Below are 25,847 nucleotides of genomic sequence, written 5' to 3'. Positions count from 1 at the left end.
AAAAACCAGAGTAGGAAAGCACCCGTCCCTCAAATGACAGCACTGATCTGCACAGCTCAGATTCTGCAGCCCAGCTCCCCCGCCAGGGCTGGACTCCACCAGCAGCTTGGCCCAGAGCCAGAGCCCACAAGAATGGCCTGCACCCCCCAACCCAACAGCCCCCAGCAGCCCAGCGGAGATGAATTCTGTGAGGCTTGGGGGAACAAGCAATCCAAGGAGCTCAGGGTGTCAGGGCTGGGTTCCCCTTGTGCCAGTCCTCCAGAAGGCACTCTGCAGGGTGCTATCCTCTGCTCCCTGCTGGCCGAGCATGGCCTAGTGAGCAAGGTCCAGGAGGTCAAAGGGATACGACGTAACAGGGACAAGCCCAAGACTGCAGCTGCCCCCACCATTACCCAAAATCGTTTATTGTTTCGTCAAGTGGCATAGAAAAAGTAATCTGTTGCTCTTGGCTGGGAAAGTGTAGGATAGCAGCAGAGAGTGAGCCAACTCCCTAGCCCCAGGACTCCCCCTGCCCGCGACATAGAGGGGAAGGGTCAGGGCTGGGCCCTGTCACCAATTACAAAATAATAGAGGCTTTAGACCAGGTACATGGTATAAAGGACAGAGCGGAGGAAGCAGCCAGCTTGCAGGGACGGGGACAGAGGGACCCGGCAGCTCGGGGAGAGAGCGAGTGTGATACAAAGTGCATAGATGTGCCTCCTCTGCCCCCACTTGCACCCCCAAACTGCCCTGCCAGGGGTCCCAGCTGTGCACGGTGGGCGGAGGGGAGTCTCCCATCACTGCGCCGTCCCCTCTTCCACCCCGACGAGCCTCTTTGGAGAGTCAGCTGTCCCAGCCCCAGCAGCAGGAGAGAAAGGCCTGGAAGAGAGAGGAGAGACTGGCTCCCTGCAGCGTCACTGCCCCTCTGGAGGGAGCCTGGATAGCCGCAGCTTGTGTCATGTGCTCCACACTGTCAAGGGAGATTCTCCCTAGCCCAAGCAGTCCACGCCTGTTTCTCCAGCAGGATCTAAGCTTGAGTGGCATAAAGGCAACTGTATAGTGCCAAACAGGGCTCCCAGCCCTTCGTCACCAGGAGGATGTTTTCCTGGGTAGACCCATTCGTGGCTATTTGGGGAGGGGGAGGAATTCCCTGGCCAGATCCATCCCCCTGTCAGGGAACGATGGGGCTCCCGGCCCTTCTGGCAGGGGGGACGATTCCCAGCTGGATCTGCCCCATCAGGAAGTGTTCCCCTGCTGTTCAGTGTGAATATCCCCTTTCAACCGGCTTGGTTCCTGCCCTCCCCAGACAGGCTCAGAGCCATGCCCCAGAGGAAGGACTAGGTGCCAAGCACCACACTGTCCACTAGGTGGTGCAAGGAACCCTAAGAGCCGCTGGCCACACCATTTTGCTGCACTCCGGCCTGAGTCACACATGGCTCATTGCTGGAATTCAGGAAGCAAGGGGTGAAGGATACCATCAGCCTGACCTCCCTGGAGTCAGCACAGCCCCCACCTGCTCTGCCCAGGGACGGGAACGGGAAATCTCCCATACGAGCAGCCAGGGGGCCAGGGGCCAAGACCTTCCCCAAAAACCACGTCCTGCACCCATGTGTCTGAGATCTGAGGTACCAGAGCCCAGTCTGGGCTCCGGCTGCCCGATTTCCACTGGCTGACAGCCCACTTGTACACGCGTTACACCCCTGGGTTTGGACCAAGTGTCCCTTGGCGGTGTCACACCCATTTGCAACAGGGATTGTGCATCGCACCAGCCGGACGTGACTTTGCACAGAGCTCTGCTGGGTGTGAAGCATGTCGTGTGCAAACTGCCACAGTGGAAGTGCGACGCAGCTTTCGGTGCAGGCACATGGGGCCCTCACCTCAATGGGGCCGTCAGGATTTCTTCTTTTTCAGCTTCAGCGCTTGCAGCCAGTGGGGCGAGGTGGCATCTGACCTAGGGGGCGAGGAGGCAGCGGCCATGGCAGAGCTGACAGGAAAAGGATAGAACTTTCTCACCCACCAGGGTCTACGCCCCCCGACACCATCACATCTACACAGCCCCAACCCCCCAGGGTCTATGCACCCCCCCCCCCCAATACCTGCAGCCTCCCATTAACACCCCTAGGTGCATAGACACTTGCTGAAACCCACAAACCCAACCTCCCACCAGAGACACCCCCACACACACTCACCCTGAGGATTTCTCTGGCTTGGGGGGCAGCACCAGGGGTTTTCCCCCCAAGCCGGGAATCTTGCAGGACTTGGAGCGCTGGACGTGGGGCTCCTTGGGAGGGGTTGGCTTGGCCTCCCCCAGCTGGGCCCCCTCTTCTGCAGAGCGGTTCCGGCCCCGCAGCTTGGCCTGTGGGAGGGGGGGGGAGGCGGGGAAGGTGTCTCAGACAGACACACAGATGCCCTGTCTCTGTCTGTACATCACCCCCCCACCCCACAAACAGCACGTCCCCCTGACCGTCCCCAATAGGGTTGCCAACTGTCTAATTACACAAACCCAAACACTCTTGCCCTACCCTCTGCCCTGTCCCTTCTCTGAGGCCCCGCCCCCGCCCCGCTCACTCCATCGCCCTTCCCTCCGTCGCTCGCTCTCCCCCACACTCACTCACTTTCACTGGGCTGAGGTGGAGGGGTTCAGAGTATGGGAGGGGGCTCCGGTCTGAGCCTGGGGCAGGGGGTTAGGGTGCAGGAGGGGGGACGGGCTGCAAGCTCTGGGAGGGAGTTTGGGTGCTGGAGGGGGCTCAGGGCTGGGGCAGGGAGTTGGGGTGCGGGAGGCGGGGAGAGGTACGGGCTCCGGCCAGATTGTACTTACCTCGGGCGGCTCCCGGTAAGCAGAGCAGCAGGGCTAAGGCTGGCTCCCTGCCTGCCCTGCCCCTGCGCCACTCCCAGAAGTGACCAGTACATCCCTGCAGCCCCTGGGAGGGGGGCCAGGGGTCTCCGTGCACTGCCCCTGCCTGCCGGTGCTGCCTGCGCAGCTCCCATTGGCCGCAGTTTCTGGCCAATTGGACCTGTGGAGTAGGCCCTTGGGGCAGGGACAGTGCGCAGAGTCCCCTGCCTCCTCCCCAAGAGCCGAGGGGACATGCTGGCCCAACCTATTCCCCCCACACTTCCCATCCTGCTCCTCACCACCCAAGACCTCCTCCAGAACCCACCTCACCCCCCAGCCCCACTTCTCCTCTCAAGACCCCTCCTCCTCACCCATGACCATTTCCAACACCCCCTTCCCACTCCCTCTCCTACTCAGCCCTCCCAACATCCCATGGGCACTGGCTGCATCCCTGGTGGGCACCCCGGATCATTCCCACCCCTCCTCCGGCCCGGGAGCCCTGGCAGGCACTACCTTGAGAGCTGAGGGGTTCAGGCCTGGGAAGAGTGGCACCTTCAACCCCTTGGCCGCCAGCGAGGGCCGTGTCCACCGGCTCTGGGGCTCCTCTGCCGCCTCCTCATCTGAGGACACCCAGCGCATTGCTCTGGGCTCTGAGGGGAGACACAGGGTCAGTGTCAGGCCACTCAGGGCCACACGTCAGCACCGCCACTGCGTGGGGACACACGCCAATGCCACTGCCATGGCAGCACATGTGTATTGGTGCCGGTGCCATGTGGGCTCACACGCCAACACACACGCTCCACCCGGGAGTGGGGCACCAACACCATGCCCTATAACACCCCCAATACACCCCCCACCCACAATGATGTGCCACCCAGAAACACACGTAACCATCATGCCACATGGCAACATCCACCACGGCCATACCAACACCCCTCCGACACAGGACCACACGCTAACAGCACGCCAAGAGCATGCAAGACAAACACCATGCCAACATCACGGCACACCACTGAACAGAAAGCCAGATCAACACCAGGCTGGCCAGCGAGCCACAGCATGCCCCACCCCATGTCCCACCTGTAGAGTCCTGGAACATCCAGTCGGCCACCTCCACCTCAGACAGTGCCAGGGTGCCTGCAGTGCGCGTGGCCGGCGCCCGGTGACCTCGCTTGCGGCCCAGGTTGGCTCTGCTCCGGTAGATGGTGCTGTCAAGAACTTCCATGCCCTGTACATGTCCCATACATGCCCCGGGGGGGGGAAGATACTGATCAGTGCCCAGATGCGAGGGGAGAGCCCACAGGAGCACCACGCTGCCCACCAACCCCGCAGCTGCTATGGCTACTGATCCAGGAGAGCCGCGGACCCATGCCGAGCCATAAGGGGAAAGCCCATGGGGGTGCCAGGCTGCCCCATCTGCCTTGGGACTCCAGCAGGGGCAATCCCAGTCAACCCCTCAGAGGGACCCAATCCCAGAGGCAACCCACAAGGAAGTGGGTATGGATGGGTGTACTCCCTCGGGGGCCCTGGTACATGATCAAGAGCCTATGTGACTAACTAAAGCCAATGAAGGGTTAGTCATCCAGCCCTGGACATTTCCAGTCAGGCTCCCCCGCAGCATGGCAGTGGGGGATTCTCAACCCAGACATGGGGTCCCCCAGCTGGAGGGTCACCAGGGAGGGCATGGGGAGAGTTCCCTTCTGAAGGCAGCCCACGATGCCCCCATGCCAGTCACCACCTGGTGTCCCCATCGGGCAGGGAAAAGTGGGGGCTCGAGGTCACCTGCCCCCTACAGCCCCGGCTCCCAGTGTGGACATGAGTGGTGGGGGAAGGAGGCCCATGTACCCAACCACAACCAGCACCAGGCCCAGGAGGGAGCAGAGGCTGCTGGGAAATCCCCCAGGGTCACCTCCAGGAAGGCGAAGTCCTCGCCTGGCGGGGAGGGCTGGCTCCCACAGCGCCCTGGCTGGCTCAGCTTCCTCGCTTCTATTGGCAGCCAGTCCCTGTCCGTGGCATCCGACGGGCTGGGTGCGCCATCCCCTTCGGGCCGGGGCCCGCCATCCTCCTCTTGTGGTAAGGGGGAGGGGTGGGCGTCAGGGCTAGGAGGCAGCCCCCTCTCCTCTCTGGGGCTCTTGCGCTGGGCGACTGCCTTGGCCAACATCTCTTCCAGAAGGGGGCTCGGGCCAGAGAGCTGGGGGCTGCCGGGGCCACTGCTGGGGGAGAGAACAGTGAGACCCTGCTGTCCCTGGAGCCCCCCATGCCCCAGTCCTCTGCTCCAGACCCTTCCCCCACTCCCCTCCCAGCCTCCTCTGCTTCCCCTCCCCCATACTCCCCTCCCAGCTTCCTCTGCTCCCCCCTCGCTGCGCGCGAAGCCCACATCTACAGTCCCCTCACCTGGCCTTATGGGGCATACAACAGATTGGGCTCCTCGCAGCTTGGCCTGGGCACCTGCCCAGGAAATGAGCGCAGCTCACCCCAATGTAGCACTAACTCTAGGGCCCAAACACTCCCTCCAAGAAGATCAAAATCATTATCCCCATGAGGGAACTGAGGCAAGGGACAGGGAGGCGACTTGCCCGGGTGTTCAATAGCAGAGCTGGGGATAGACCCAGACACATTCTGATTCCTTTAACCTAATTCACTGGGTAGGGCGGGAAGGTGTCCTGCCTGGGAGCAGCTGGCAGAGGCCTTCAGAGAGCCACAGGAGGGACAACAGAGCCAGGCCCCAGCACCCAGAAGATCCCTGGCGTCAGGGAAGGAACATGCCAGCCAGAGAGGAGAAGCCCAGTGCTGCCACTCTCAGTCAGCAGGGTCTGGGGCTTGGGAAGAAGAGAATGGGAACCTGACAGGCTATCAGAGGCCGGTCAGCGGATGCAGATTCTGGGGCTGATCAGCCCACTCCAGAGGTTAGGCAGAGGCAGTTTTTAAACACTGGATACTCCCAGCATCTGGCTCCGAATGCTGGGAAGCTCAACTGGGGCTTTGAGGGTAGTGGCTCTCTTTGTGTTTTGGAAGATCTTCCTCCAGGTCCTCTCCCTGTTCCAAGGAGGACAAATGGAGCATGTTAGTAGAGCGCGTGGACAGCACACTGATGGGCAGCCTGAGAGGAGGGCCGGCAGAGTGACGGATGCACAGACACAGGATAAAGGACACACGTGGTGCATCTCCAGCCTCAGCTACCCCAAAAGTGGGGGGCAGAAACACACTGCTCTTGGTGGTGCCTAGATGCCATGGCTCGGCTGTTAGCTCTGCAGGGCCCTGATCCTGGGCAGCGCCCCGCTACAACCCTGGAAGCGGTGCAAACCCAGCTTAGCCAGCAGCCAGGACATTGAGTTCCAAGCCCCATGCAACAACTGACTGCTGGCTGGTTCCCATGATCTCCGACAACTGGACAGCTACTCCAGAACCAATTACATCATCCACCACCAACTGCAGCCTGAGTTCTTATGTGCCAGAGCCTTCCTGCAGAGCATGCAGACCAGAGCGCTGCTGTGAGTTCGGGGGGAAGGGTCCCCTTCTGTGGATGCCTCTCCCCCAGAAGCTAATGGGGAACCAGGACTGCTCCAGGGACTCCAGAGGGGGAAGCCATGTGCCAGAAGCCCATAGGCTCCCAGGCTGTGAAGGGGGTACTTAGCTGTTGTGGGACGTCAGCACATTTCCATCCAGCATGGACAGCCACCTGGAAACCCCAACCAGTGTTCCCTCTAATTTTTCCCATCCGTGTGCAGAATGTATTTTGTTATCTGCACTGATATGGAGGTGATATGTGACACATCACCTTCATATTGGTGCACGTAACAAAATTCATGTGGTGGGGGTGGGGCTGAGGGGTTCAGAGTTTGGGAGGAGGCTCAGGGCTGGGGCAGAGGGTTGGGGTACAGGGGTGTGAGGACTCCGGCTGGGGATGTGGGCTCTGGGGTGGGACCGGGAATGAACGGCTTGGGGCTGGGCGGGGGGGGGGAGTAGGCTCCGGGTGGGGATGAGGGATTAGGGGTGCAGGAGGGTGCTCCAGGGCTATGGCGGGGAGACAGGACTTGCCCCAGCTCTCTCTCTCTCCCTGCAGCAGCACCTGGGCTGGGGGAGAGAGGCATCTCCCCCCGCCATGGCAGCTCCAGGGCTGGGACACAGGATAGGCACCTCTCCACAGGTCCGGGCCGGGGTTGGGTTCAGGGAGGGGCACCCCGGCTATGACAGGTCCAGGTCAGGTTGGGGGCTGGACTAGGTTGGGGCCAGGGTAGGGCTGCCTCTCCCCCAGACTGCAGAAGGTCCCTGAGCAGGTCCCTTGAGCGCCTGCGTGGTGCTAAATTGGCCGTTGTGCAGCTGTGCAGCATACAGGGAATGTGGATCCCAACCCCGGGATACTCCATATGGGCCAAGTGAAGCTGTCGGACCCCGTGGAGGAACATGAAAGGGACACATTGCCTGAGAGCTGGGAAGGAATCTGAAGAACTAAGCCAGTGAACTAAAGGAGGCCGGTTGGGAACAGCTACTACACGGGAGGGAAGGGGGTGCTGATGATGCTTTAAGGGGAGCGCCACGGCACACGAGATGTCTCCAAAGCAGCACAGCTCCCATACAGTGAGAGCTCCCCACTCTGCTCCAACGCCTTGGCAAAGCTCTCCTCCCTCTACCTGCTGGTGTTCTCCTCTGGGACTAGAGGCTGCTGCTGGCGATCAGCCCTCAGACAGCACCCAGTGGGGAAAAGCACAAAGTACACACAACAGCTGTCGGGGGAAGGGTTCTTGGCAAGGGACCCCCCCCCCACAATTCTGGAACTTTCCCCTTCCATAGGTGTTAAGGCCAGAAGAGACCAATTGATCATCTAGCCCGACCTTCTGCATAACACAGCCAGTTACCCCCATCCTGAGCTCAGTAATTTGTGTTTGGTTCAATGTGTCTTCCAGGAGGGCAGCCAGGCTTCATCTGAAGACACCAAGGGATGGAAAAATCCACTACCTCCCTTGGCCATCTGTTCAAAGTGTGGCCTTCCCTCCTAATCTGAATGTGTCATTTGATGAGGCTCAGGTGACTAGGATCCGGGAGATGACACAGGCCAGAGAACTGCCCCAACCACAGTGGCTTCCAATTTCCACAGTGGTTAATGATTTTTGGGGGGGGTTCCTTTTTTGGGGGGGGTAGCAATCTGAGACAGCTGAAAGGGGCTCAAGTTCTCAGAAAGCACAGAGCACCTCGGAAGAAGGTCCATTGAAGGCACTTCCAGTTGGGCTAATGAGTTTGCTCAGTGGCTCTAATGGCTTAGACAAAAGACCCTGCACTGGAGGCTACTGAGAGTACGGGAGCCGAGGCAGGAGGGGAAGCGCTATCTCTGATTCGAAAACAGGAAGCGCTGCAAGAATGGACGGCCTGTTCTCCTAGCACAACGAAGCTAGTGGCAGAAAGTCCCGTGGGCCTGATGCACCATAGACTACACGCTGGACAAGGGAGGAGAAAATAGATGGATAGCAACATTCACCAATGAGACAAAGCTACTGGACGGCCAAGGCCACCCACCGAGGCCAGGAAACCCAGGGAGGGATGGAATTCAACAGACACAATCTAAGGTGTGTTGTAAGGAACAGCCTGCCCGCCTGGGCCAGGGGGCCTGCGTCTGGCCACCCCTGGTCGACTCTCAGGAAGAGCTAGAAAGGGGTTTTCTAGACTGGGCTGGGGGAGCTCAGAGGGAAGGAAGCTGGGCTTTGATTCAGGGGGCTGAACAGAGGTGGGCATCCTCCTTTCAGCACACAGAGATGGGAGGGAAACGTCTGGGCGCTGGAGCCCAGGGCAGGCAGAGGAGTGGTTCTCTGGGCGGACATCCTGCCTACGCTGAAGCATAAAACTGCCCTGAGACATAAGGATGGGCTAGCGCCTTCTGCCTGGGCAGCTGCCTCCAGGTCTGAATTAAACAGGCTGTGGGTGAACAACAGAACTCCTGGCAGGGCCACGGGCAGCTCAAAGCCAAGGCCAGCTGAGCCAGCGAGAACGGGGACGAAGATGCAAACGGGAATGTTCAAGTGGTCACGGCAGCTCTTTGACTCAAAGCCAAGGCGCCGAAGCAAGGAGGGTTACAGGAGAGGAAGGAGGAGGTCCACAGGTGGTGGGCGGAAAGCAACTCAGCTGCCCGGATCAAGCCAGCACGAGGAAGCACATGACCATGCTGGGTGGCAGTCCACGGGAGGCGTCCCCAAGGAGAGGAGGTGTTAAGCAGTGGAACTCACTGCTGCAGAATGTTTGAGAGCAATGAGCTCAGCAGCAGGCATCTGCCATTTAGGCAAGCGCAGCAGTGCTGATCTCCACAATGGGAGTACTCTGTCTGAACAGCCCCACACTGGGATTGGGACGAGATCTCCCCCCTTCCCCTCTGAAAACAGTTGCTTTTTGAGACCAGAACCCAGCCTAGGTGGGGCACCACCTGCTCTGATGAGCAGTGAAGGCTGGGATGGATCACCCTACACTTCTGCCCAACCTTCATGCACTCAGTGCAGCCCTCACCTGTCTCCATGCAGCTCCAAGCCAGTCATGGCTGTGGCATTGGTTTGTTTCCCACGTCCAATCCTGACCTCGCTGGCCCAGTCCATCTGCCCTGCTCCAGCCTCCCTGGTCTCAGCGGACCCCTCGTCCCCACAGCCGAACTCATGGCTCCAGTCAGTCTGTCTCGCACTGGCCTCTGCTGGGCCCACGCTCTCGAAGCCACGGGCTGTGGCCGGGCCTCCCGTACCGAGGTCGCTGGCCCCGTCTGGCTGCCCCACGCCAGGCTCTCTGGGTGTATCGAAGCCCTCCATCCCCAGACTGCTAGACGGATCCATGCTGCTCACGCTCAGTTCATTTGTCCAGTCCATCCATCCCCTGCTGGGCTCCTCAGGACTGATTGCCCCCAGGCCAACAGAGGGACCTATGCCATGGAGTCCTAGATCTTGGGCCCAGTCAGAGTGTCCCACACCAGCCTCTCTGGGCTCATCCAGGTCCACAGTCCTGGTATGGCCAGCCCGGTCAGTCTGGCTCTCTCCAAGCTCTGCTGGGCCCAGGGTCCCGATGGCACCAGATGGATCCAAAGCACTCAAGCCAAAGCCACCTGCCCGCTCAGTCCCAATGACACCATACTGGCTTTCGTGCTCAGCTCCTCCGATCCTGAAATCACTGACACAATCCCTCCTAGCAAAGAGAAACTTGCTCTCCTGCCAGTTGGTGCCGCTCCACCCTGGCTTCCTGGCACCAGGCTCTTCGGCTGAGCTGTCGGGGTCTCCAACACCAGAACCAAAGGCACTCTCCTGATCTGTATGGTGAATGTCATATTCACCAAGCCAAGCTGGCTTGTCAGGGCTGAACGCTCTGTCCTGCTGGGCATCATCACTGAACTTGCGGGTCCAATCTGGCTTGTCCTCCTGGGCAGTATTGCCAACTTCATATTCACGGGTCCACTCTGTACCCTGCCCACTGGTCTTGACACTGCACTCATGGGTCCAGTCTGGCTTCCCAGCACCAAACTCCTTATCCTGGTGGTCCGTATCACTGAGACCGTGCTCATGGGTCCAGTCTGGCTTGCTGGTGCCAAACCCTCTATCCTGCTGGTCTGTATCACCGACACCGTGCTCACGGGTCCAGTCTGGCTTGCGAATACCAAACTCTCTATCCTGTTGGTCAATATCACCGACACCAGGCTCATGGGTAGAGTCTGGCCTGCTGGTACCAAACTCTCTATCCTGCCGGGCTGAATCACCCACACTGTACTCAGGAGTCCAGTCTGGTTTGCTGGTACTGAACCTCTTGTCCTGCTGGGTGTTGTCCCCAATTACGTAGGTGCTGGTCCAGTCCAGTTTCCTGGTACTGAACTCCCCATCCGAGCTGTCGGCACCACCAATGTCGTATTGGCTGCTCCAGTCTGGCTTGCCGGGGCTGAACTCCCCTTCCTGCCGGCAGCTGTCCCCGATGCCGTAGGCGTCAGGCCAGTTTCCGTGTCCCACGTTGGAATCACCCAGCAGCTCTGTCTCTTTGTACACGCCACTCCAGTCCCGTGTGCCGGTGCCAAACTCCCCATCCTGCTCTGTCTCACCAGCTCTGTAACTGCCGGGCCATTCTGTCTTCCCCATGCCAGTCTCGCCAGCCCAGCCAAACTCACCGGCCCGGTGGGCCCCTCTGATGCCAAACTCGCTGCACAGATCCTTCCGCGACCAACCAAGGAGATCCTGAGGGGTGGGGGGGGGGGAAGGAGAATAGGGTTAAAAGAGGAAAGAGTTTGTGGGGAAGGGGATATGAGAGGATCAGCTTCTCCCTCCCAAACTGGCCAGGTTGTATGAGAGGCAGGCAAGATTCCAGGGGAATCTGTCTCTTGGGGGCACTTCCCCCATAGCTGCAGCATTGGGGTCCTGGGTTACCCTCCACCCAGCAAGACAGGCAGGAGATTCATTCACCCTTCCTGAGGTCTCCGGTTCACTAGCCCCTCTGATCCTGCCCCAATGCCCTTTGCTTTCAGGGACAGCCCTTCTGCCACAGCACTTGGGAGGAGCAAGATCTCATTGGGCAGCCCCAGCCAATCTTAACTCCCCACCCAACCCAGCCCAGCGGAGCAGCCACAGGAACAAGGTCTCCTGGGTCCCCCCACCCAGATGCTGCCAGAAGCACCATCTGTACTCACAGCCAGACAGGGAGTGCTCCATTCACTCCCTTGCTGAGCACGCCCAGCCTCATCCCGCAGCTCCAAGTTAGCCAAGAGTCGCCCCAGGACAGACATCCTGCCAGCCTCCCTGGCCATGGCTGTGGCAGGCCACCCCATGCACCCCAAGAGGGATAGCCCAGGAGAGGCCAGCTCTATGGCTGCCTTCAACGGCTCTCCCTGTCCCAGCTCGCCCCAGCATGCTTCACTCTGCCTCTGCCCAACCTGTCCGACTGCTCTGCACACTCCGCCAGCGGCCAATGCCCAGCCCTGCAGAACTGAGCCCAGCTTGCTCAGCGTAGAACACCCACCCCTCGCCCCAGCAGGGATGGGCTGAGAAGGGGGCTTTCGCCTCCCCCACATTTACCTGGGGAGAGTGCCCCCTGCTGGGCCTGGGGAGATACCCCCACCCACCCACATACCCTTGGGAGATGCCCCCCCACAGTCCCCAGATCCAGCAGGAGGTGCTCTACCCACAGTGAGACACCCCCCACACTCACCGTGGGGAGATACCCCTCCCCCACACTCACCCTGGGGAGAGCACCTCCAGCTGGGCCTGGGGAGAGAGAGACACACACTGAGGAGACGAAGTCCTCCTCCCACCCCCCATCCCACCCCCCCTGGTGCCAAGAGATCCCCCCTTCCCTCCCGCAGACGGTCACCCCTCCTTTACCTCTGGCCCTGCAGGGTCCCTGGGCTCGGGCGTGCCCTTTCTCTTGGTCTCATCTGCGCTGGGCGGGGGCGATGCCAGCAGCTCATCCAGCCAGCGTGCATTGGGATGTGGCTCAGAACCCGCCCTGCCTGGCCTCAGGCCCTCCTGGCAGCTCCCCACTGACGCCAAGTCGTCCTCCTGGCATTGGTCAGCACCAACTGGCCGGGGAGTGTCAGACAACAGGACTGGGGCGGCTTGCTCCTGGTCTGGCTCTGGCTCGGTCAGCCGCAGGGGGGCGCCTAGCAGTGGCCTGCCTTGCTCCTCCCAGATAGTGCCCACCTCATCCACCACTGCAGGGCCCTTCAGCTCGGCCACGGCTGCCTCCGTTTGTGCGACGGGGCCCCCAGGACATGTGGCCTCCAGGCCCCCCACCTCAGTCGCTCCCTGATCACATGGGGCCCCCATGGCACCATCCAGGCGGGCAGAACTCCCTGCAGCCTCGGCGTCCTGCCAATCCAGGGCAGTGCTGAGTTGCCTTGCCCTCTGCCCCTCAGAGCTGCTGCTTTCCTCAGACCCTTTGGGGCTGGGGGCCAGGCCCTCCCCTTCCGAGTCCCCCTGCTCAGAGAGGCCAGAGTCATCTGCCTCTCTAAGGGGGGACCTGGGGGGCTCCCACTCCACAGCCCGGGATGGGAACGCCCACAAAAATGACTGAGACAGGTTCCAGTTGGACTCACCCTCCAGGGGTGGCCCAGGGTGGGGGGGCCCTCCCCTGGGCAGGGCAGCCAGGGAGCCCCGCAGCACTCCCATTCCTAGCTCCTTGTCTGGCAGCTGCACCACCCCATCTGAGGAGCGCTGTAGCCCCAGCTGTGGGCACTGGAAGTCCTCATCTGCTGGCGCAGGCCCTGTGAATGGCTCCGCATCACTGGAGAGTGAAGGGGAGCCCCGCTCAGGAGATTGGGAGCTGTATGGGGACACTGGGGACTCAGTGCGTCCATCGGGGGACCCCGGAGACCAAGAGACTCTGGTGGGGAGCTTAGGACACAGATTGGGGGTGTCTGGGGATGGAACAGGAGCTTTGGGGGCCCCTGGGGATTGAGTGATTCTGTGGGGCAGCTCAGCAGGGATGCCTGGGGCCAGGGCCCGCCCTGCAGGGGGGCTACGGGGGAGCTCTGCGGGGGCATCTGGAGTGCCTGGTGCCATGCCTGCAGGGAGGCCAGAGGGGGGTTGGGACCCCTCACCAGGAGCCTCCAGAGACCCCAGGGAGCAGGAGATTCTGTGGCAGAGCTCAGCTGGAGCATCAGGGGCCGGGACTAGGCCTATGGGGAACTTAGCCAGAGACTCAGGGGTGCCTGGGAAGCCGGGCCCAACACTGGTGGGGAGTTCAGTGTGGGCAGGGGGCGAGCCCAGGGCAGGGAGCTCGGCAGGCACAGCAGGGGACCCCAGGGCTGAGGCAGGATGCTCGGCAGGGAGGTAGAGGGCCCCTGGGGCCAGGGCAAGGCCAGCAGAGTTGCCAGGGGCCACCCTGAACGGGAGCTCAGCAGGAGCCACAGGGATGGGACAGGTCCGGGCCAAGGAGAACTGTGAGAAGAACGGGAGATCATTATCCATGCACCCCCCCAGATTGATGGGGCTCCCCCCCAAGACGGCTCCCAACTACCACTGCCCAGAGCTTCCATCACCATCCCCCGGTGCATCCCGATCCCCAGCGCCTGGAGCTTCCCCCCTCATCTGCCAGATGGCCCCTGACCCCCAGTGCTTCCCCCCACCCCAGCGCCCGGGGCTCCCACACATCCCCTGGATGGTCCACGACCCCCATCACCAAGAGCTTCCCCCCACCAGTGTCCAGGGCTGTGCCCCATCCCCTAGACAGCTCCCAACCTCCAGCTCCCAGGGCTTCCTCCCCCCCCCCCCCAACCCCCAGCATCTGGGGCTCCCCCTGCCGGATGGCCCCCCAACCCCCAGGACTACACCCCCACACACACATTGCTTTCCCCCCAACCCACACCGCCTGAGGCTTCCCCCCATCCCTCAGACAGCCCCTGACCTCCACCACCCAGGAATCACCCTTGGATGCCCCCTGACTTCCGCTGCCCGGGTCCCCACTAGAGTGTCCCTTCCCCATGTGAAGGGACTGGAGGCATTAAGGCATCACTGGAGGCATTAAGGATGTTTCCCATGTGACTCAGCCCAGCTGGATCCCAATCTCCTTTGGGGGTGCTGCTGCCTAGCCCTGTCCCACCCTTTGGGCTCAGGCGACCCCTCCAGCCTGGCTCCTGTCCCACGCCCAGCTCCCTAGCTTAGCCTCAGCTGCAGCTTCCCATGATCTAGGGTGCCCGCCCCTTCCCCACTGCGAGGAGCCCCATGGCAGGGAGATGAAGGCAGAGAGGAGGAGGAGGAGGAGGAAGGAGGAAGCAGGAGGAATCAAGCCATATGGCTGCAGAGTGGCATTCAGGGCTTTGGAGACCCCCAGCCCCAGGGCAGGAGGGAGAAGGGAAGGGGGCCCCAGTGTCAGTTCCCCACTCCGCCCCCACCAGGAAAAGGGAGTTAATGGTTAACCTCTTCCTGGCTATCTCCCAGGAATCCTGAGAGGAGTGGCTTGGGGGGGGGGGGGGGCGGGCCCTCTCCACCCTCCCTGCCTAGAGGTTTGGCCAAGGGCCCAGTCGGGTTGGGAACCGCCCGCCTGCTGCATACCTGCCAGGTCAGCGAGCCCAACACGGTGAGTCAGGGCTGCTCCCTCCTGGGTGCAGGCATACAGACTGAGAGTGAGCGCTGGGTTCCCAGTCCCCTGGGCCAACCACACAGGGCTGCTGCCACGGGGGGAAGCACCCCCCTCAGGAGATCCTGATTATATTGGCTGGCGTGGTCTCATGTGTCCAACCCGCTCCCCAGGGCTGGGCGAGATAAAACAACATTGGCCTAGGAGCCTATGGGTGGAGGACCCATGGTGCCATGCAGTACACCTGGGTTCTTGATCACTCCCTTTCCATGCCTGGGTGAGGTTCAATAGGCTCAGGGACCCATGGTGTCATGCAGGATGCCTGGGTTCTTGATTACTCCCTTTCCATGCCTGGGGGAGGTTCAATAGGCCCAGAGACCCATGGAACACCTGGGTTCTTGATCACTCCCTTCCCATGCATGGGGGAGGTTCAATGTGCCAAGGACTCAACAAGTGGGGGACCCATGGTGCCATGCAGGACACTTGAGTTCCTATGGCCTCACCTCCCGGGAGAGCTGCAGGAGCTGGTGCCCTAGGGCTGGCAGAGAAGGGAGAGGAGACACGCACCCCAGAGAGAGGGAGCCCAGGAGGAGACAGGAGAGCCCGGAAGGAGAGCACTGAGCAGAGCAGCTGCCACGCTGGAGGGGGCGAGCCGAGAACTCACACCAGGGGGGGACGGCGGCTTTCTGCGTCCGGACTGGTCCCCGTTGCAGCTGGCGCTGGCTGGGGAGGAGCCACTGAGAGAGAGAAAACATGGAGAAATGGGGGGTTAGTCTCCAGAACAAGGAATATTTTAGTCAGCAGGATGGAGGCAGCATGGCTTAGCGGGTAGGGCACTGGACTCCGGAGGTCTATTTGCAGCTCTGCTGCTGAGTGCCTTGGATATCCCTTCCCTGTGCCTCAGTTTTCCCATGTGTAAAATGGGGATAATGATATTGACCTCCTTGGGAAAGTGCTTTGAGATCTATGGATTTAAAGCTCTCCAGAAGAGCTCGATACTATTATCTTCACCAGGATCCACCCTGTCCTCTCTAACTCCACAGTTGCATCCCATTCAACTCCCACCTCCATTGATGGCCCCTTCTCCTCTCTACTAAGAGCCCTTCACCCTCACATCCAAAGCCAGTCAGAACCTCACCACCTGCCCACAGCTGATCTTCTCCCATCCTCTCCCACACCAGCCACCCAGTGTCCCCTGCACCAGGATCATGCTCCAGGTCCACTCTCCTCTTCCAAACATTTCTCCAGGGTTCCTTCCTACCTGGCACTCTCGCCACGTACCTCCATGTTGTGTGTCTCAGACTGCCAGCTTTCAGGGAATGGGAACATCTCCCAGGCCTCATCTACTGTCAACTCACCTTGGTTTAATTAAACCAAGCACACAGTCCTGACATGTGGACCCTTACTGAACAGCTTATTTTGGTTTAGCTTAACCGCATTCCTAACCAACTCAAAATAAACCAAGGCCTTGTGGACATGTTACAATTATCTAATATCCACTCCCTTTGGGAATCATGCCAAATTTGTGACCTCAGCCACATCCTGTGGCAAGGAGTTCCACAGGCTAACTCTGTATTAAGTGTTAAGGTCTTGTCCATATGCAGAGCTGCACTCATCTAACTACCGGGTTGATTTTATACAGGTGTCAAAGAGCTGTTTGGATGCCTCTAGGATTCTCCTCTACATCCAGGAAGCACCATGTAACAATCCCCTTTCTGGCTTCCTCTCCGCTTCCCTGGGGGGGGAAGATCTGGCACCAGATCCTAGCGCCTTTGCCAGATTCTTACCCATAATGTAGTGCAGCACACCTTGCCCACTCCTCCTCCACACACACCCCTTCCAGCACAGAACAGACAAGGCCTTTACCCACAATGTCCTGCATGCCCCACCTCTGCACATCAGCCCCTCACCTTTCCCTGGAGGCTGAGCCAGGGTGTCTCTCTGCTTCTCCATCTGAGGGCTCTGGCGGGCGTTCTCCAATGGGACTCGGGCTTCCTTCCCTCTTCATCCTGCCAGCGACCGGCTTGTCCCCACAGGACGCTCTGCTCTCCTGTGCTTCGGGGGGCCCAGATACCCAGGAGGCCTCAAAGCGGGGGGCGATGGCGTCACCTTCCCCTCCCTCAGCACTAGGCTGTCTCCGAAAGGCGGCATAGCCTTTGGGCCCGAAGCGGGAGCTGCCATCAGGGCTGAAGATTGAGCGCGGGCCCCAGGCCGGGTCAGGACTGCCCGACCCCTCTTTGCAGGGGCACTCCATCTTGGCCAAGATCTCTTCCACTGTGGTGCCGGGGAAGCGCTCCCGCTTGGCCGCCACTGGCACCGGCTTCACTTTGAACGGGGCAGTGCCCTTGAGGACTCCTAGGGGCCCCTGATCAGGGAGCGTCACAGGAGCAAGCGATCTCTCTTCCGTGGTACAGAGTGGGGCTCCCACTGCAGGTGGCGGTGCCCCCTTCCCATTGGAGGTCTCCCCTGGGGGGCTCTTGAGGCCGAAGGACAGGCGTTTAAGGGCTGTGCTGCTGCCACCGTATGGCTTGGGACCCGCCAGCAGGTTGATCTTCTCGGCAGAGGGGAACTCGAGGCGGGGAGGCCGCGACCCAGGGGACAGTGCCGGGGTGCAGGGCTTGGCAGGTACAGCCGGTTTGGGCAGCATGCGGGGTTTGGGCCCAACTGGCGGCTTCAGGCAAGTGTCACCTGGGGCAGGGGGAGAGAAAGAGCTTCTCTCAGAGCCCAGCCACAGAGCAGTCACTGCCCTGGCCAGCCCCCCAGCAGGGGCAACCCAGACAGCCCAAGCAACCCCACCCCCGCAGACTAGCCATTCCGGGGTGGACATGGCTCTCCAGGGTCTGCGCTGACAGATGCTCAGTGCTGGGGGGTTGTGATGGTTGCACCACTCTGAGAACTCAAATTTGTCTCACAGATGGACCCCTGAAAAGCATGGCCCTGTGTCCCACCTCCCACCCCCAGAGTCAGCCTGGGGCAGGATCAGAGCGGATGGCCCCAGAGGGGAAAGGTTCTGTGTCCCACTCCACACACCCAGGCATTTTCTGAACTCTGTGATGCCCCTCATTCCCCTGTGCCCATCACTCAAGCGAGCTGCTCCCCAGCTCTGTTATTCTCCATCCCAGCCCCCCTCTACTCTTCCCTTACCCACCAGCACGTACCTGTCTCGGGGCTGCCTGCCGGCTGCCCACCTCTGGCCCCCATGCTGCCATTGGAGGTAGGGCAGGGAGGTGGGGGGCGCAGGGGGTGTGTCTGGGAGGCCATGGTGGCACCTGGGCTGAGGCTCGATGAACTCAGTGCACGCGTCAGCCCCTAGGTGAGAGATGGTAGATCAGGGCTGTCTTAGAAAGGAGCAGTCAGATTTGGTCCTCCCCACCCCCACCCCAGCTCCCAGCCATGGCCTGATTTTCCAGCATGCCCCTCAGCTCCAGCTGCAGCCCCCTCCTTGCTGCTCCTGTGAAAGCCCCACATGCCCCCCATCAGCCCCCGCCTCCCTCTGGTCACATCATGCTGTCACCTCCCAAGAATGCCCCCTAGCCACGCAGGGCATTGTACCACCCCTCCACCACAGGCCCCACACTCACTGCACAGCCCCAGCCGCACCTCGACCTCCATTGCTCTGCACCCCATGTACAGCTGCCAAACAAAGTCCCCTACCCCAACTTCCACCCTGCCCCCCACACACACAGTGCCGACCCCTGCACTCCTCCCACAGTGCTAGACCCTTGCCTCCCCTCAGTGCCCCCATGCACAGTATCAACTCCCCACCCCGCCCCCACACATGGTGCCAAACACCCACCCTGCCTTATTCAGTGCCAACCCCCACCCCCACACACAGTGACAGACCCCTGCCTCCCCTCAGCCCCCTATGCACATCACCAACTTCTCACCCCTACCCCCCCACACAGTGCCAACCCCCTGCTCCTCCCTACACAGTTCCAAACTCTCATGTCCCTACAGTGCCAGACCCTTGCCTCCCCTCAGCACCCCCATACACAGCACCAACTCCCCACCCCTAACACCACATATGGAGCCAACACCCTCCACAGTGCCAGTCCCCCGGCCCACACCCCCAGCCCTCCCCACACATGCCAAGCCCCTGTACATAGTGCCAGTCCCCCTGCCCCACCCAGCCCTCTGCACACAGTTCCAACCCCTCACTCCCCCACAAACACCCCAAGCCCTGTCCCATTCACAGCGCTGACTCCCCACCCACACAGTGCCAACTCCCGGTGCCAACCTGGCCCCCAACTCTCTACCCGCCCCCGCACGCACGCACGGTGCCCACACCCCTCTGGGTCAAGCGTGGTTCAGCACCAGCTGGACTCTCCTGGGCCGGCCGCTGGGAGCCTGGCTCACCTTCCCGGCAGCTGCCTCATCGTAGGCCGGGCTGGGGTGCACAAGCTCCCGTGACTCAGGCTGCAGGGACGAGAAAAACCAGCTAACTCCGAGGGCCTGACTCCGAGCCCTCCCCTTCCAGCCCCAACCCCAGCCCCGCCTCCCTCCCCCGCCCCACTCCCCCAGCCCCTCCCCTTCACCCCTCCTCCTGCCCCACTCCCCCTCTCCTCACCCTCCCCAGCCCCGCCTCCCTTCCCTCAGCCCCTCCCCTTCACCCCTCCTCCTGACTCATTCCGCATCTCCTCTCCCCCCAGCCCTGCCCCACTTCCCCCAGCCCCTCCCCTTCACCCCTCCTCCTGACTCATTCCGCATCTCCTCTCCCCCCAGCCCTGCCCCACTTCCCCCAGCCCCTCCCCTTCACCACTCCTCTTGCCTCACTCCCCCTCTTCTCTCCCCCAGCCCCACCCCCTAACCCGTCCCACTCCCCCCAGCCCCGCCTCCCTTACCCCGCCCACTCCTGCTCCGCTCCACTCCCCTTTTCTTCTGCCTCCCCTCCACCACTCCTGCTGCCCTATCCCCCCTCTTCTCCAGCCCCACCCGCTTCCCCCATTCCGTCTCCTAATCCGCCCCCCACCCCCAGTCACAGTCTCCCCATCCCGGCGCAGTGGGAACCGATCTCCGCCCCGCCCCGGGGAGCTGGCGTCACAGCTGCCCCAGCCAAGCCGGGCGGGGCGGGCACATCTGGAAGCCATCGGGTTTCTCTCCCCAGTTCCCGCTCACCCAATTTCCCAGCCTCCTGGCGCGGCGCTGGGATCCGAGGCGGCCCAGCTGCGCCGCGGCGGCCGGCTCCTGCCTGAATCTGCGCAGCGAGCCAGAGCCGGAGCAGGGAGAGGAAGGGGTGGCGGTCCCGTGCCAATCCCACACGGGCTTCTAAGAGACAGGGCGGCGCACGAATCGCGGGGTGCTGGGAGGGCGGGGCAGGAGGGAATTGATGGGGGCTGCGGGGCAGAACAAGCATCAGGGAAGACTAGGCATGCGGAAGTTGCTTTCCCCCCTGCCAATACCCCCCCATCACACCATGCCCCCTCCCGAAACCCTGCCTTCTCCTACTGTGCCAACCCACTCCACATAGCATCCACACTCTGCCTCCTCCCTATGCCAATACTCCCCACATCCTACCTCCCCCTGGGCCAATACCCCTTATATCCCATCCACACCACACCCCCTCCCAACACCCTGCCTTCCCTCCACTGTGCCAGTACCCCCCACACACATTTCCCCACTGCCTCCCCCACACTCTGCCTCCCCATGCTAATACCCCCCCATGTCCCATCCACACATAGCCCCCTTCTCCACACCCTGCCTCCCCCCATATCAATACCCCCTTCCCACTCCTCCCTCTTCCTCATGCCCACTCCTCTTGTGCCCCCTGACCCTCTCCTGCTTCTTCCCAACACTGCTGCAGCCTCCTGCCCATGCCCCTTGCCTTCCTCCCGCACCAGGCCCTGGCATCACCAGACCTTCCAGCTGAGTGAGGATTCCTAGCGCTATCACCATTTGCCAGCAGTCAGCGCCCCTCCCTTACCTCCTGAGCTCTGCTCTGAGACCCTGCACAGTGCTCTCCCTTCAGTGGATAACAGATCCCAGCTTGTGCCAATCCCTGGGCAAGCCAGACTGCACAGAGGCAGGATCTGAATATCTCTGGCTCTCCTGCCTGCTGCGGGGCGAGTGGTTCAGTGGGCAGGTGCTGGGGGAGGCAAGGATGGTCACGGAGGGACACTCCTCTAGTGATCTGCGCCCCCAGCCTGCCTCCCCCACTCCTGGGGAATCCTCCTGCACCCCAAAAGTGACATACCCCCAACACCATTGCAGACAACCACACAGCTCAGGCCAGGCCCCCATGGGCTCTGCAGATAACTGAACCATTTACACAGCGATTCAATTACAGCACGGGTGGTACACCGGCGAGGAATCAAGTGGAAGAGGATTTAAAAGTGGTTCAGGCCCCAGGGAGAATTAAGCTGCTTACAGATGAGTCCTGGGAGGAAGGCAAGTCTCAGGGGCCACCACAGGAGAAGGCTCATGGAGGAGGACAAGTAGGGATACAAGAGCCGGCTATAGGGTTCATGGGATAGAGTCATAGAACTTAGAAGGGTCTACAGTGATCATCTGTATGTAACACGGGCCATAGGACTTCCCTGACCAACTAGAGCAGAGCTTTTAGGAAAACATCCTCTCTTGTTTGAAATCTTGCCAGTACTAGAGAATCCATCACAAGCCTTAGTAAGTTGGTCCAGTGGTTAATTCCCCTTACTGTTAAAAATGTCTACCTTATTTCCAGTCTGAATTTGTCTAGCTTCAGCCTTGGCTCATTAGACCTTTGTCTGCTAGACTGAAGAGCCAGTCATCAAATACTTACTAAAAGACCAGGTTGCTCCACAGAAGGGGTTGAGAACAGGACCAACCACGTAGACCGTGTCTACAGCCAATCATGGACCCAAAGAAGATGTCCAAGGACACGGGAGTCATGGTTTGGGTTCTGCATAGGTGCAAGAAAGTGGATGGCAGCTTCTGGCCACACTGGGACATGGAGAAGGGAAACAAATCATCAAGGTGAGAGGAGATCCCTGCGGGACGAGCCTCAATAAAGATAGAGTCCACGGGCAGAGTAGCAAGCAAAGGAGACTTCGGCCATGTCTACACTATGGGCATTCCAGCAGCCCAGCTAAGGTGCTGTAGCGATGCTGCTGTAATGCTGTAGTGTAGACACACGCTACAGCGGCGGACGGAGGTTTTCCATCCATGTATCAACACCACCTCCCTGAGTGACAGTAGCTAGGGTGATAGAAGCATTCGTCTATCCACCTAGCCGCAACTACACATGGATTATTCAGACCTTGGAGTGCAGAAAAAGTATCTAGCTAAAGCTAGATCTACATACACTACACACTTACTTCGTTATAACTATGTCATTCAGGGGTGTGGAAAATCTAACCCTGAGTTTAGGGAGCACTGTGTTGGCGGGAAATCTTCTCTTGCCAGCGTAGCTATTGACCTCTCTCCCGTCAGCTTAGAGCATCTTCACTGCAAGCACTACAGCGGTGCTGATGCAAGTTTCTAGTGTAGATTTTAAGTGGAGACCAGGCCTGGGGACAGAGGACAGTTCAGACAGAAGGAGGCCAAGGTTACTGGCAGAGGGTAAGCTGAAGCAGGGGAGGGAATACCCAAGGGTGCCAGGCCTCTGACGTGGGTCTTCCCATGGGACACCTCTATGTTCATATTGGAAACATTCAAACCAGGCCAGGAACTATCTTAGGACAGGCAGAGGGAATGAGCAGGAAGGAGTCCAAAGCTACATGCAGCTAGTCATGGTCACAGCTAACAGTGGTGCACAGGAGACCAAGGGTTTGTCTGCACTACAAAATTAGGTCAACTTCAGTTAGGTTGACCTACAGCCACCACAGCAATTAAATCAGCTGTTGGTGTCCATACTGCTCTCCTTCTGCCAGTGGTGCACATTCTCACCAGGAGCGCTTGCACCAACTGAAGTGGGTCATTGTGGGGCAATGACAGCCACACAGGGCTCACAAAATGTGAAATAATAGCAGCTGTGAAACTGACAAAAATGTCAGTTTCACTGCTGGTTGGCACCCTGCTGTGAAATTGAGCCCCCTGGCTCAGACCTGGGCCCCAGGTCAGGGGGCAGTTCCAGCTGTGTGCCCTATGCCCGACTGACAGCTCAGGCTGTCAGCACTGGGAAGAGGGGGGAGGGAGACTCCAGCTGTCAGCTGACATCTGGGGCTGACAGCCAACAGGCAACCTAAGTAACGCAGCATCTATACAGACACTGCATCACCCTAAGCACTCCTCCTCCACCACAGGTGGAGTTATTAAGTCAGTGTAGTGGGGAACTTATATCGGCAGGAGCCCCACTGTAGTGTAGACACTGACAGAGTTAGGTTGACCTAACTGTGGTGCAGACCAGGCCCACGCCTGGGGAGGCAAAGTGAAAAGAGCAAGAGGGCCAAGCCCTGTGTGGCTCCAGGGATCAGCACAGTGCAATGGACAGGACCAAGCCCTTGCTCGCAGGGACTCTGGCACCTGCAGAGCTAGGGGCCAGCCCAGCTGACCAGGCACTCGGATCCAGGAGGGTGAAAGGCAAAACTGAGCCTTCACCTTCCCCTTCCAGCAGGAAGGAGAAGCCTATTAGCTACTTTACGGAGAGTGGCTGTGAGCTGTTGTAGCCAGAGGGAAACCAGCCCAGGGTGCTGCGGGAGGGAGAGGAAGGGTGGCAGGGAGCCGTGCAGATGGAGAGTGCTGGTGAGGAGAAGGTGTTCAGCAGCTGGGGTGGGGAGGCTGGGATCAAGATGCTGGACAAACACGGCCAGGCAGGGGTGGAGGCAGCAGGGCGTGTCCAGCTGTAGGCAGGCAGGAGGTGGATGAAGGGAGGGGTGGTCAGGAAAGAGTGCGTTGCTGATGAGGGCACAGGTTGGACTTCAAATGGGAGGGTTGGGGGGGTGCCCTCCTGACAGAAACCTGGGGCCAAGTGGCTGAGGGTGGCACTGTGAGCCCTGTCTGACCAGACCGGGTCCTCCCAGAGACACAGACACACAACCCTTTGCAGGCAACTCTATGAGCTAGTCCAGGGCCTGGCTCTGGCAAGGGCCCAGAGGGCTTGGCCAACCTATGGGAGGAGCTGTGGAGGAGATACAGGTTGAATCCTCCAGGGCAGGCCGAGGCCAGAGGTCAAAGAGTGGGAGCTGGGAACAGCCCCAGGGTGTGGCTGAGGCCAGGGCCAGCTCTAGGCACCAGCAAAACAAGCAGGTGCTTGGGGTGGCACATTTCTAGGGGTGGCTTTCTGGAGCTGGCTATGCTGCCCCAGGAACGTGCCCCCACCGCCCCAGCTCGCCTCCGCTCCACCTCCACCTCCTCCCCTGAGCGCGCTGCCGCCGCTCCGCTTCTCCCCGTCCCTCCCAGGCTTGCCGCACGCGAAACAGCTGTTTGGCGCAGCAAGTCTGGGAGAGAGGGTGGAGAAGCCGAGTGGCGGCGTGCTCGGGGGAGGTGGCGGTGGTGGAGCGGAGGTGAGCTGGGACAGGGAGAGGGTCCTCTACCCCCCCCCCCCCGTTACTTCCTGCACTTCCGCATTTCCCCCCCACCCTCACTCACCTCCGCTCCGCCTGCTCCCCTGAACGTGCTGCCTCTCCCTCGCCTGAGAGGGAGGGGAGAGAAGCGAAGCGGTGGCGTGTTCAGGGGAGCAGGCGGGCGGAGTGGAGGTGAGCTAGGGCGGGGGGGAGCTGCAGGAGGCAATGGCGGGGGGTGGAAATGTGGCACGCTCAGAGGAGGAGGCAGGGCCGGGGATTTGGGGAAAGGGTTGGGAAGGGGCAGAGTTGGGGCAGAGCCTGGGACGGGGAGGGAGGCATAAAAAAAATAGCAGGGGAGGCCAAAAAATTTTTTGCTTGGGGCAGCAAAAATCCTAGAGCTGGCCCTGGCTGAGGACCAGTGATGCTAGCGATAGGCACCCTGGGACACTGTACTGAGACCCTCAGTGACACATGGGGCTGAGTGACACACTGTGTCTGGCCACCCTGGCATTCATAGCCTGCCCTTCCCCTCCATCACCCCCTCCCTGCTGCCATGCCCCCCACCGCCCAAATTGTTATACTCGGGAAAGTTTGTTGACTTTCCTGCTCCTACCCATGCCTTGTCCCTTCCAAAGCCTCAAAACCCCATACCCCCTTTCCCACCACCTGCAGCCAACAAACACCCACCCCTCAACCTGGGACCCCAATCACCCATACACACCCCACTCCTGTTCTCACCCTCAACCCCACGCACACCCCATTCTGGGGACCCCCAGTCACACCACACACTCCTCCTTCCAGAAACTCTCAACACAGACACCGACGTCCCCTACCTACCCGGATCCCAGCAGCTCCTCACCGGCCTCCGCGCCGCGCTCGGAGTCAGCACCGCCCCGACCCCTCTGCGGCATATTCATGAGAAGCAAAACAAGCGCAGGGCGGCTCCGCCCTCTGTTGCATATTCATGAGCTATGCAAATAACTACACCCTGGGTACTCTCACGTGTGATCTTGCTGAAGCCATCATCCAACAGGCAGGGTTAGCCATAGAGGGTGGAGCTAGAGGGGCCCCTCTCCTGTCCCACAGGTGGACTGCGTCCTCCCCAGCTGTTACTGGAGTACCTGTCTCTCCACTCCTAGTTATCATTAGGGCATGACCCCTTCATCCCTACCACCACAGCCTGGAATGTCCCTGGGGCTTCTGTCAGCTGGAGAGCCAGGACCCCACCGGCACTAATCCCTAAGTGCGGGAGGGATCTCTTCCCCAGCTCATGTGTGTGGAGTGTGTGTGTATTCACCCTAGCTGGTATCTAGGGTGATCACAACAGGCAACTCCATGCCTGCCAGCTGCAGAGGGCTGGCTACTAGCCCCCACAGGTTGGTACCAGATGTCCTGCACCCAGAGAGCCAGTGCCCCCTAATAAATAGAATCACTGCAATCCTTGATGCCCAGCTCCAGAGACATCTTAACTATTCACCCATCCTTGTCCCCTTGCTCCCCTAAAGCCTGCTCCTCTGTCCTCCCCCCTAATAAAGGCTCCTTGGTGTAAGAGTGACATGAACTTTAATGCTGGAGGGGCAAGGCCAGAGGCCGGAGTCCCCACT

The 25,847-nt window shown here is 60.5% G+C and overlaps 1 protein-coding gene across 14 annotated transcripts; it reads right to left on the bottom strand.

Annotated features, from left to right (window-relative positions):
• Positions 1–388: 388 nt before the first annotated feature.
• On the bottom strand, positions 389–25,200 carry TNKS1BP1 (tankyrase 1 binding protein 1). Of its 14 annotated transcripts, XM_075129222.1 has the most exons (15): positions 25,081–25,144; positions 22,117–22,308; positions 21,582–21,742; positions 19,184–19,243; positions 17,986–18,136; positions 16,738–17,515; positions 15,492–15,564; positions 12,133–13,689; positions 9,302–10,992; positions 4,722–5,025; positions 3,893–4,040; positions 3,326–3,462; positions 2,169–2,335; positions 1,857–1,963; positions 389–858 (listed from the first exon to the last, which is right to left on the bottom strand). In XM_075129222.1, exons 5-14 carry the CDS (start codon positions 18,086–18,088, stop codon positions 1,870–1,872), a joined length of 5,052 nt encoding a protein of 1,683 aa, XP_074985323.1. In that variant the 5' UTR covers positions 18,089–18,136; positions 19,184–19,243; positions 21,582–21,742; positions 22,117–22,308; positions 25,081–25,144; the 3' UTR covers positions 389–858; positions 1,857–1,869. The 14 variants fall into 14 exon arrangements, 13 of the variants coding, with proteins under 13 accessions (XP_074985323.1, XP_074985322.1, XP_074985325.1 ...); XM_075129221.1 differs by lacking the exon at positions 22,117–22,308 and having other exon boundaries at positions 25,081–25,176; XM_075129224.1 differs by lacking the exons at positions 19,184–19,243; positions 22,117–22,308 and having other exon boundaries at positions 25,081–25,176.
• Positions 25,201–25,847: the final 647 nt, after the last annotated feature.

This window comes from Caretta caretta, chromosome 6, assembly GCF_965140235.1.
Source record: "Caretta caretta isolate rCarCar2 chromosome 6, rCarCar1.hap1, whole genome shotgun sequence".
In the NCBI taxonomy this organism is placed as follows: domain Eukaryota; kingdom Metazoa; phylum Chordata; order Testudines; family Cheloniidae; genus Caretta; species Caretta caretta.
Note: the sequence above shows the minus strand (reverse complement) of the source record. Positions and strands in the feature narration are given on the sequence as shown.

Bases quoted from the DNA above. Each gene is read 5' to 3' on its own strand.
- TNKS1BP1 (XM_075129225.1), bottom strand. From the start codon at position 18,088: ATGGCCTCCCAGACACACCCCCTGCGCCCCCCACCTCCCTGCCCTACC. The intron at 15,565-16,737 runs GTGAGGGGCTGA...TCTCTCTCTCAG, and splicing joins GGCTCAGCCTCCAGGGAAAG to TGGCTCCTCCCCAGCCAGCG. The intron at 1,964-2,168 runs GTGAGTGTGTGT...TTTTCCTGTCAG, and splicing joins AAGCCAGAGAAATCCTCAGG to CTCTGCCATGGCCGCTGCCT.